This window comes from Podarcis filfolensis, assembly GCF_964270895.1.
Source record: "Podarcis filfolensis genome assembly, chromosome: 3".
NCBI classification, from domain to species: Eukaryota; Metazoa; Chordata; class Lepidosauria; order Squamata; family Lacertidae; genus Podarcis; species Podarcis filfolensis.
In genome coordinates, this window is record NC_139606.1 from 43,205,829 (window position 1) to 43,217,599 (window position 11,771).

At 39.0% G+C, this 11,771-nt stretch overlaps 1 protein-coding gene across 2 annotated transcripts; it reads right to left on the reverse strand.

The window, feature by feature from the left end:
* Positions 1 to 1,383: 1,383 nt before the first annotated feature.
* CGA (glycoprotein hormones, alpha polypeptide) lies at positions 1,384 to 9,801 on the reverse strand. Of its 2 annotated transcripts, XM_083608456.1 has the most exons (6): positions 9,620 to 9,801; positions 8,202 to 8,239; positions 7,614 to 7,676; positions 4,880 to 4,986; positions 2,824 to 3,014; positions 1,384 to 2,009 (listed from the first exon to the last, which is right to left on the reverse strand). In XM_083608456.1, exons 1-6 carry the CDS (start codon positions 9,641 to 9,643, stop codon positions 1,926 to 1,928), a joined length of 507 nt encoding a protein of 168 aa, XP_083464582.1. In that variant the 5' UTR covers positions 9,644 to 9,801; the 3' UTR covers positions 1,384 to 1,925. The 2 variants fall into 2 exon arrangements, with proteins under 2 accessions (XP_083464582.1, XP_083464583.1); XM_083608457.1 differs by lacking the exon at positions 7,614 to 7,676 and having other exon boundaries at positions 9,620 to 9,798.
* Between the last annotated feature and the right edge of the window lie 1,970 nt (positions 9,802 to 11,771).

Below are 11,771 nucleotides of genomic sequence, written 5' to 3' on the forward strand. Positions count from 1 at the left end.
AGTGGCGCCCACCCTGTGGAACGCCCTCCCTTCAGATGTGAAGGAAATAAGCAGCTACCTTATCTTTAAAAGACATCTGAAGGCAGCCCTGTTCAGGGAAGTTTTTAATATTTAATGCTGTGTTGTTTTTAACACTTGATTGGGCGACGCCCATAGTGGCTGGGGAAACTCAGCCAGATGGGCGGGGTATAAACAATAAATTATTACTATATTATTATTATATAAATAGGTATGGCTGTGGCAGGAAGGTAAGCAGGGTTTCCATGCGTTCTGGTTTCTGTCACGGTGTTCTGTTGCACCAGAAGTGGTTTAGTCAGGCTGGCCACATGACCTGGAAAGCTGTCTGTGGACAAACGCCGGCTCCCTCAGCCTGAAAGCGAGATAAGCGCCGCAAGCTCATAGTCGCCTTTGACTGGACTTAACCATCCAGGGGTCCTTTACCTTTACCTTTTTAAGAGGGATTATATAATATCCCTTTATCACACACATTTTATCACACTGTATATTTCAATGCAATGGAAGCAGTAATGTGTGGTGTTAGTTTTTCCCCATCTCTGTGCTTTCGTGGAAGCTTTATATCTTATACCCCAGGATTACGTTAAGAGAACAACAGGTTTGAATTTACAGCTACCTCTGCTGACCCAGTGTTTCAGTGTAGCAAGATGTAGTATGTGACAGGGGAGTTCTTAAATAGATCCCAGAATATAGCAGGACTGTTTGGGTAGCAAAGTCCATTATTTATTATTATTTTATTATTTATTAAATTTCCATGCCACCCTCCATAACGTAGTAACAAACAAAAACCATACCCTTCACCCCATTTAAAAAGGCCATAGCCTAGGAGAAGAATGTCTTTGCCTGATGCCCGAAGATATCTAATGAATGTGCCAGGCGAGCCTCCCTGGAGACAGCACTCCACAAGATGGGAGCTACTGCAGAAAAGGCCCTTTGTGTTGCTTCCTTCCAGGCCTTTCACGGAGGAGGAACGCGAAGAGGAGCCTCAGATGAGGATCACAGGGTCTGGGTCAGTTTGTTATAGGATACTGGAGGAGTGTCAAACATAATGTCCTGCGGTGCTATCATACCCTCCGGTTCCCTATAATTTCCCATGGAACCCCTACATCACTCATGGCAATTAGAAAACTGCTGAGGCCAATGGTTTTCCTAAGTCAGATGTGTTGGCATATGGGAATGTAACACAGGTATTTGCTGAGGATGGGTTTTGGCACTCTGGTCCATTTGAGATTTCCCTAGAGTCTTATTGTAGCATGAACTTTCATATACAACAAGCTACTTTGTCAGGTGTAAGGTTCAAGCATCTGTCGAAAATATAAAATGTTTCTGAAATGGCACTACCCATACCCAAATTCAAAGTATAATTGGTTATAAGAGAAACTTGAAAATTATTATGAAGCTTCTTTTCAATTGACATATTTTCATGTGGTGAGAATCATTATTTTCTATGTCTAGCACTGAAACAATGTTATTCAGTTCTTCAACAGGGGAAGAAGATAATCCACAAGTCGTAATATATTTAACTGGCTTATTTTTAAAAGAAAAGAATGCAACATATTTCTCCACAGATGGGGTGAGAAATTATTTCAAATTAGTATAGCATCCTTTTTCTCGGAGAAGACAGTTATACATTAATTCACACCTTACGTACAAAATAAACAAGACTTTGGTTGTCATGCAAAATTCTATATTTGGTTTCTAAGAGAAATAATGAAACATATTTGTCAGTTTCACTCAATGTGTGATGAAGCAAAGAGGAAACATAACAGCAGGGAATATATCATAGTAGGTAAGCTCAAAGCTTCCTTTTTTTCAATCAGAAAAGTTATGATCTTATACATGCAAATAATGCAAACAATGCAAATAAAATCAAATCATTCGTTGTCATCGGCGGTCCATTCATGAAGGTCTTAAGATTTATGATAGTAGCAAGTACTGCAGTGACAATCGGTGTGATTCTCTATCTTTGTGTGTTCATGATTTGGAATGGGAGCCTGGATAAAAGAAAAGAAAAGAAAAAATAGAATTATACTTTCATTCATTGCAAAAATCAGACCCTTTTTGCAAAGAACACCTTAAAGCTTTATTTTCTCACTTAAAATAAAAGCTATGTGTTTATTATGCAATTTCTTCTTCTATATTGTGATTTGTTGTAGCGAAGTTTATGGTACTGTTTTAATTGTACACCATTTTGATACTTTCTCTCTCTCTCTCTATACATATATGAATAAATGTAAATAAAGAAACACTGAGAATTATTATCTAGACTCACTCTGCTATCATTTTCATTGGCAGTTATAAGTAGATAGAATCCTAAAGAACACCCCGCCCCAAAATGCAATTAGTTCCATATGCTCAAAAAAGATTTTTCACTAGCATTTCTTGAACAGCAGCTGCTCATCTACAGGGCAAATACGTTGTAATGTAGTTGCAACACATCGCTAACTTAACCTTTGCAGAAATGAGGTTGAGGGTACATTCAAAAGCCAGCTACAAGATAGTGTGAGGAATTCTCCTGTTCACCCACCCTTAATCTAGTTTGAATGTTGTGATACATATATTGCTCACTTGAATTATACAAGAGTTCAAAGTCAATACCAATAGATCTGATATTGCTATGTAAGGGTTGGAGCCATCTGGATTTATAAGAGACCTTAAGTAAGTCAGAGAGCAGACTGTGGACTTAGAAGAATGGAGTTGCAGCTTTCAGGCACAATCTTCAAGCATGCCTGAGGATTCCAATATTATTCCAGGGTGGAAGGGTAACAAACACATATTGCATAGGTAGGTGTTTAGTAGCCTCATTACCTGTTTGAAGGCTCTTGCCACACAGCATGTTGCTTCTGATGTGATGTTCTTTGGAACCGGCATTGTCTTCTTAGATCTCATGGGAGTGGGATAAGCCCTTGAGAAACAGCATCCAGCACACTGATAAATAGGTCGCCCATTGAACAGCTCCGTCATGCGTGCGTTCAAGATCAGTTTACATTCAGGGCAGCCTTTCAGATACACAGAAAAGAATATATTTAGATATTAGTGCTGTTCTTGGTTCTACTTGTACTTCACATTGCAACATACGACGGGCTGGGCTGCATTCCAATCTTGAGCTGAACTGGTAGGGTGGGCTTCTCATTGTGCGCCATCAATTCATGAATGGCTAAATTCACATCTAACTTTGAAGGCAAAATGGTCTACAGCAAGACATGGGAGCCTTCCAGATATTGATTGGACCACAATTCCCATAATCTCTTACCATCGGCCATGGTGGATGGGGCTGATGGGAACTGGATCCCAACAAGTCCTCCAGGCCCTAGTCTACAGGAAATAAGATAAACTTTCTGATCTGATCTTGGCCCTCTTTCTATCAAATGTTTTGGAATTAGCTAAGGCTTGCTTAAACTGGTCACCTCCTCAAGATCCAAAGGAAAAAACCCCCCTCCCCACTTCTTTCCTTTTAAAAAAAAAAGATCAGTATGGTGCCATTAGCTTAAATGACTATATGGGCCAAAATGTAGCTAAGGCAAAAACTGTGAAATATTCACTGGGAGCTACTAACAAGGTGCTCTGAAGTGGGGTTTTCAAGACAGAACATGCAATTTCACTCCTTGAACACGCAGCACATTTTCAGAAAAAGAAATGCCAGTTGAAAGAATTTGTCACATACAGGGCACCAAAAACACTAAGGTATTCAAAATCACAAGTCAAGCGGGTAATTAAATGCATGTTTATGAATATGGCAGAAAATAGAGGTCATCTGTTAATCAGATTATTAACAAGTAACGTAGTAAATCATCTTTTGATGTTAGGGAAGCTTAAACAGCTGCAGCTCTTCATTTCCCACATTTGGAGATGCTGACAGATAATACTGCTTTAAAAAACAACTCAATCAAAAATATTATGTGGAAAGCCCCCAATCAAAAAAGCACTGTTAGTGTTAAAGTAAATTAGTTAATGCCATATCCATTCATTTTTCATCTTTTTAAAAATTTAATTTGCATTAATTGCAATGCATATTGTTATTTTTTTGTGGAAAATATTAATAAAATTTATTTTTTAAAAAAGAAAGAAAAAATATAGAAAAGAAAGCATACACATGTACTAGCAGAAAGCTTTCATTAGTTAAAAAAAAGATTTCTTATGATTATGGGGAGAAATATAATGCCTTTCTTGTCAATGAGATTAAAAGTGCTACCTATCCAATAATCTGCAGTATGAAATGGTTAACATTTACTTTCAGGGGTGTAATGTACAAAGTGCTATTCAGTCAGAAGATTCTAGAAGTGTCACACAGCCCTATCTTTTGAAAATTTACTCAGTATAGGTAAGTATACTGAGTAAGTACAGTGGTACCTCGGGTTAAGTATTTAATTCGTTCTGGAGGTCCGTTCTTAACCTGAAACTGTTCTTAACCTGAGGTACCACTTTCACTAATGGGGCCTCCCACTGCTGCCACCGCACAATTTCTGTTCTCATCCTGAGGTAAAGTTCTTAACCTGAGGTACTATTTCTGGGTTAGCGGAGTCTGTAACCTGAAGCATCTGTAACCCAAGGTACCACTGTATAGGTAAGTATATGTAAGTATTCCTCTTTGTAAAGCTTTAAATGCAATGATGCAATCCAGCAAGCTGCTAAATAGTTTTAACAAGAAAGAGAGAAAAGATTTTGCAACTTCTGTTAAAGTGCGGCGAAGAGGACCACTTCCATTACACTTCTCTTTTCTTTCTTATTTCACAATTTCCCATGCCAGGAAATGTCATTTCTGTTCATGGTGCACAGATGATGGCAGCTTAACTGGTAAGTTTTATTTATCCAAATCACTGTCTGCTTTAAAAAAAAATAAAATCCAATATTTAATGTATCTCACCTGGAGCGATGAACTCTCGCTCCGGCACTGAATGTAGAATACTCAGTGACACAGACAATATGGCAAAAGCAACAGCTGCATACTTCCCAAAGAACACCATGGCCCTCCTGCAAAAGAGAGAAAAACAAAGGATTTCCCTTCTAGTCGTAGGCATGTTTATTTGGAAAGACATCCAGTTGATTCCAGTTGAAAGTAGCTTAGGAACACAGTTTTCATCATATTCTTAAATTCTACCCATGGAGAAGGCACAGACCTGTAGGACTGTTGGTGGTGCTGCAGCCTCAAGAGACTAGTCACTTATTTGGATTCTGGTCTCTGAATGTAATATGGGATAAAAGTGTGGTTAGCATCTTGAATTTACCATGCAGTTTTAACATACATGCTAAGTGAGTACAGATGCATGAACAATGCTGTCACTTGGGTCAAAAGTTTGGGGTCTTTGTAGAATAAGGATAAGATGCCTTTCAGATGTTGTTGGATCCCAACTCAAATCAGTCCCAGTCAGCTTGTTGAATGTTCAGGGAGTTACAGACCAACTACGTCTGAAACTAAGTAGAACACCTATGAGTTCAGAAGTGGCTAATGTTTTGTGAGCTACCCATTCCTGTACTAGAGGGTGTTTTACAAAGGCACTCCACATGGCTTGACTTACATAAACCTATGTTAGCCAAAACACCCTATTGGCTCAGATAGACTAAATGTTTTATAGGACTGATGTTGTTACAGAAGTTATCTGAGCAGTTTCCAGTAACATATGAGAGCTATGTTCACAAGTGGTGGTTGTTTTTTAAAAAAAATATTGTACACATTATGCGTGTGGACCAAGAGCCAAACAGCTATCTCACATCATACACAGATGCAGCACAGAGAGTACGTATGCCTCTCACTTCTTATGAGGAATACCTTGCGTAAACTTGATATATAGGCACGTGCCCAGTATCTCTGAAACACATGAAGTGATGCTAAGCAATAGTTAAATTTAACATTTTCCCCTGTCCATGGGAATACTTTGGTGTAAGCCTCTAGACTGAGTAAAATATATAAAAATATGGTATCACTTTCCAGTAGATCAGGAACAAGCTACAATCTAGCATCCTGCTCATGAATGCTCCCTGCAAAATCTACCGAAATATTTAGCTAGGATCCAAAAACCCACAAAAGGTCATTCTGCATGCACAATAGGGCATCGATGCCCAACTGGAAAAAAATTAAGCAGACACACATGCCACAAAAAAGCTATGGGAGCCGGATCTTCAGAGAAAAAAGTGTCAACAATTATCACTAGGCGCATGAGACAACTAGACATAAAATTTTCCATGCATCTTTATGAGAATCACACTTCCTAACTGTAAAAGCACTATGCTGGAGCTGGCCCTAAGCAGCTTATAAGGACAGTATTTTTATTCATATTTATTCTAAACAGAAAACAAATAACAGAAAAACTACTTTCCAGAAATAACAATGCAACACAAAAAATGCAATCAGACAAGAAGATAGTGCTGTTTAGGCCATGTACACAAAAAAATGTGGAAGATAAAGGCAACTGACAAGCAAATCATTCAAAGGAATTAAATTAATAAAATATTAGCAATATATTATATTACCAAACACAATTTGTTTTTATATTTTTGTTATAAAGTAATAATGCTGATGAGTCTGTTATATTTATGTGATGATTTCTAGTAAATTGGCATTTAAAAGGAGAGGACTGCCTTAGGCTGCAGTCCTAAGAACACTTAACACGGAGTAAGACGCACTGAACACAATGGGTTTTCTGACTAGACTTGTGCAGGGTTGCACTGCAAGCCTTTGCAGAAATAATCCAGGAAAAAAATGTATTAAGGTAATAGCCATTTTTCTCCCTTAATTTTATAAATGTAGTATAGGGATGGAGGACAATTTTATTAAGTTTTAAAACTGGATTTACCAGATTCACACTTTTTGAAACAATATGAGAACTAAAACATAGCCATCCTTTGAAATCCGCACTTACTTGAAATTTTCAAGGCAGTTTTCCCAACAAACCAATGTTTACCAAAAATGCATATTTTAGGTAGAAGGGTGCATAAAAATAAATATATTAGTGGAAATAATATACAAAAATACATAAATCAATAGAAATTGCTTGCAAAGATGTGTGCATTAGTCAAAATGACATAAAAATTGTTTATCAGGAAAAAGTCACACTAAAGTGCTTAAGAATTCTAATGTGGATATTTTTAAAAGAAAAATTGCTGCAGGAATATAAAGAATCCAATTTAAGATTGTGAAAAATGAGAAATTAGCAGATTCTTCCACTGCTAATGCAGTATCAGAGATCTAAATGGGATAATTTTGAGAAAGTATATGTATTGCTCTCTTAGCTAAATACTCCCTAATGAAGCCATTTCCAACACGATATGTAAGTAACACAGGCTGTTGTTGCTTTTACCTTGACAGATAGTTGCAACCAATGCCCAACCAGTTTGATGCGTAAGTTTGTTGCATTCCCACTTTACAAGTTTAGATGTAAAATATAATGTGTGAAGTAGCCTAAGGGCATTGTTACTTATTAGCCACTATCCATCCAAAGTTGCTTTTTCTGATCTCTTTCCCTGATCCAGAGAACTATGGCTTGTATCAAAAGAACTTCAGGTACAACAGAGCTTTCTCACTCCGTTCCCGTTGCAGCCTTTTGCCCCTCACCAAAAAACAAACGAACAGAAACCCCGCTCTTGAAAACCAGGGGACTCACCAGACAGAGAAAGCATGAGAAGACTGCATGGCCACTGATGTATTCAGGGTTATGTGGCATAAGCTGCGCAAGAGAATCCAAGTGAAAAGCTGCATGTGGCTCCACTTGCATTATGTCTATCCCTGGAGAGAGTTCTCCCTAACAACAACACTCTCAAAACAGTAACATGTTATACCCCTGCAACAGCAAACACAACATTTGGTGTTTTTGTTTTTGTTAAAGCAAAAATTTTCAGCTTCAGGTTTTTATCTAAACCATGCTCCCATTTCAGAGACTGAGATACATTGCGCACAAAGAGCTGATCACCATTTGGCTGACACGTTTTTGTGTCTTCATCAAATGATCCCAACACATCAAATGAACCCAACGCATCTCGCAAAACAACCCTTATCCATGTTACTCACAAGTAAGCACTACTGAGTTCTGTGGAGTTTACCCCCAAGTAAGTGGATATAGGATTGCAGCCTCAGTCTAGGAAGAGAAATACAGTACTTGGTCTTTTCACAAAGAGTCTGCTTTAAAGAAAAGAGATTATATTAGATTTCATATTAATAAACATATCTAAACCATTTTAACAAATAACATTACCCTTCTTCTTTTCCAGCTGAGGACAGTTGATTAAGGGTCTGAAAAAAATAGGGTTAGGAAACTTAGTGGCAGCTTGTCTTTCGACACTGAGACGGAATATACCCTGTGTTTTTCTTTTATACTAGGAAATTCAGTCATATCTCCCACCTAGATCTAAGCCAATGGATCAACTGTGATGTCTCCTCATTGGCCAACTATTGCTTGATGTAATTACTATTCCACCATACTGATGTTATCTCGTCCTTGACTCTTAAAGAGATCACTTCCTGCATTGTAATATTAAAGAAAGGTCAGATGGTGGGCACAAAAATCAACGATGTTTACCATTTAGTTTTCTCTTGCATTGTCAACCACAGTTTACTGCCATTTTCAGTAATTGCAGCCATTAAAAAAAGAACAACAAAGACAACAGTGACTTCACCAGATTTCCTACCAGCTTCTAAAATGGCACAGGGGGAGAATGTTCATTCCCTGTACAGTGGTACCTCGGGTTACATACGCTTCAGGTTACAGATGCTTCAAGTTACAGACTCTGCTAACCCAGAAATAGTACCTCAGGTTAAGAACTTTGCTTAAGGATGAGAACAAAAATTGCACGGCGGGGGCGCAGTAGCAGCTGGAGGCCCCATTAGCTAAAGTGGTGCTTCAGGTTAAGAACAGTTTCAGGTTAAGAATGGACCTCCAGAACGAATTAAATACTTAACCCGAGGTACCACTGTAGTCTCTTTCCCCTTTGCAACATTATATTAAGAGCTGAAAACTAGAAAATAACATTTAAAAATTTAACAATGGACCTGCAGTATCTTGATAAATAATAGAACCAAGGGATTGGAGGGAAGTCAATTTGTTTTGTTTTGTTTTTGCATTGTTGTGGTTGTTGTTTTTTGTTATTTTTGGAAAATCAATAAAATGTTATTAAAAAAATAAAAAGAAAACTAGAAAATAACAAAATACAGTGGACGCTTGGGTCGCGAACGTGATCCATGCGGGATGAATGTTTGCAACTTGCACCGTTCGCAACCCACGTCTGTGCGTGCGCGGGTTGCGATTCGGCACTTCTGCACACGCGCAAAGTGTGATTTAGCACTTCTGCGCATACGCAACTGCCAAAACCCAGAAGTAACCCATTCCGGTACTTCCTGGTTTTGGCGGTCTGCAACCCAAAAAAACGCAACCGGAAGCAGCTATAACCCAAGGTATGACTGTAGGAGGGAATAGCTCAGTTGGTTAGAGCACGGTGCTGATAACCTAGCCCAGGTTGTGATTCAGTCCCCATGTGAGCCACTTGCATATTTCTGCATTGCAGTGGTTTGGACTAGGTGACTCTCAGGGTCCCTCTCAACTCTACAATTGTATGATTTTATGATGCTAAAATGATGAAAAATAATGCAGTTTCAAACCATCCTTTTTGCACTCACCCTGTTTGATTCATATTGCAACATTTTCGTTTCATATTCATTTCATTCATGGAATGGCTGGTGGTCCAGAGGTTGTCTCTGACAGAAGGGAAGGGGAAGCAATTATCACCAATTCCTCCTTCCCCCTGCAGCATCCTCCATCACCTCTCACATTGTTGCAGAGACATCCAAATGGAGCTGTAGGAGGGAACAGTGGCGTAGCGTGGGGGGTGCAGGGGGGGCCGGCCGCACCGGGCGCAACATCTGGGGTTAGGGCAAATCCATGGGTTAGGGGGCGCAAATCCACGGGTTAGGGGGCGCAAATTACTTGCCTTGCCCCGGGTGCTGACAACCCACGCTACGCCACTGGGAGGGAACTGCCTTTCCTCACGTCTGTGGATGGGAGATTATATGAGTGGAAAGCTATACACAGGGTTCAAGCCACTATTTCTTTGAAAGCGTTATGCAAATAGTGCAAGTAAATTCATTTATATTTAGTACATAGTTCTACACATGTGCACACGAGTCCCGCAGATTTTTGTGTGTCAGGCTGTGTCATGTCTCTAGCCTCAATCTCCCCATCTCCATCTCAGAAGGGGAAGAAGTATTGCCCAGGGATCCTTCATCCCACACTCCAGAACCTTCCAAACCTGAGGGCTTGACTTTACCTGACATCTCAGACACAGAAGACCCACACACGGAGACCTCACCATAGTTTCCAGTGGTTGCAGGTTCAGGCAATTGGCCTTTAGGAAACACAGTTTTTTTTCTGAATGGGTGAGGTTAACAGCAGGTGAAAATCATGGCATCTTGAAAAGGTCACAGCAGGCTGCAGAAACAATAGCTCTCTTTGGGTGAGTTCCAACTAATGTTTGCCTTTGTGATCTGTCCAGGGTCCTGGCAAAAGATACTGCCTTGCTTTTTGTGATCCACCATAGCTTACCATAATTCCATTTGCTCTTCTAGTAATTGCCACTTCTTCAAACCAGCCCCCCCTTGGGGCCTTGAGGCCACAACAGGTTGCAACGTAAGGCAACTTTTAAAAAAATAAAGTGCCAGGTAGCATGATAGCACTATTGCAGGGAAGCATATTTTCTGTAGGTTACAACAGACCTGTATTTGAAGATAATTTCAGACCATATGGAATTCTTATACAAAATGTGCATTATATTAAAGACAGATGTTTGTGTTAAAATAAATTTTAGTAAGTATTAGAATAATTGAGTGACGCATTAAGCACTTTTATATTCCATTTATTTCAGTGAGAGTTAAATGCATGATCCATTTTCCATCTTTAAAAATCAAATCAAAGTGCTAAACTTCGCGTGAAGTGCACCTAATGGTTATACTCGCAACATTATGTTACTCCCTTTGCTAGAATAACTTAATTTTAGAATCACTTATTATTTTCCCCATTTTATTCTAAAAATCCACTTGTGAATCAGAAATGTTATTATGCATCTAGCTTTTCATTTGCACTCCAAGTAATTTTGTTTTTCCCTGTTCAATGTATGTAATACCCCATTCAAATCAATATTCTCGTAACAGCAACTATACCTGTAGTTTGCAATCAGTGATGGAACAGCAGGGGAGTTCAATTCCCTCTCAAGGCTTCCAGCTACCAATATTAATTAGGTGAAAAATACAAGGAAATATATCTGTGAACAAACAATGCTGCAGTAAAAATGCCAGGGCAGAGACCATTTTTATGTACCTTGTATAGTTTTATGTTTTTACTGGTGAAAGAAGATCTACTCAATAAAGGCCAAATAAAAGACATATGTGGATAAAGAAATAATATTACAAGGCAGAGTCTACCTCTACTATTTACTTTACAGCTTCTGAGAAATGGAACAACTAATAGGGCCTCCTCTGCACCCCTGAGGGGGTCTGTAGGGCTTTAAACGCTAATGTGAGCATCTGGATCTAAGCCTGGAAATGAACTGGCAACCAATGCAGCAGTTTTAAAACAAGGGTTATGTGAGATCTAATTGGAAGCCCAGCCACTAGTCTGCTTGCTGCATTTTGCACCACTTGACATTTCCAAGTCATCCTAAGTATGTTACCAGAGAATGTATTACAGTGGCCAGGTTATTTATGTCCAAAAGGGGTTGTTTCTGGTGAACCAGAAAGATACTTCTGCTCCAGAAGGCTACTGTGGTCAACAGTATCA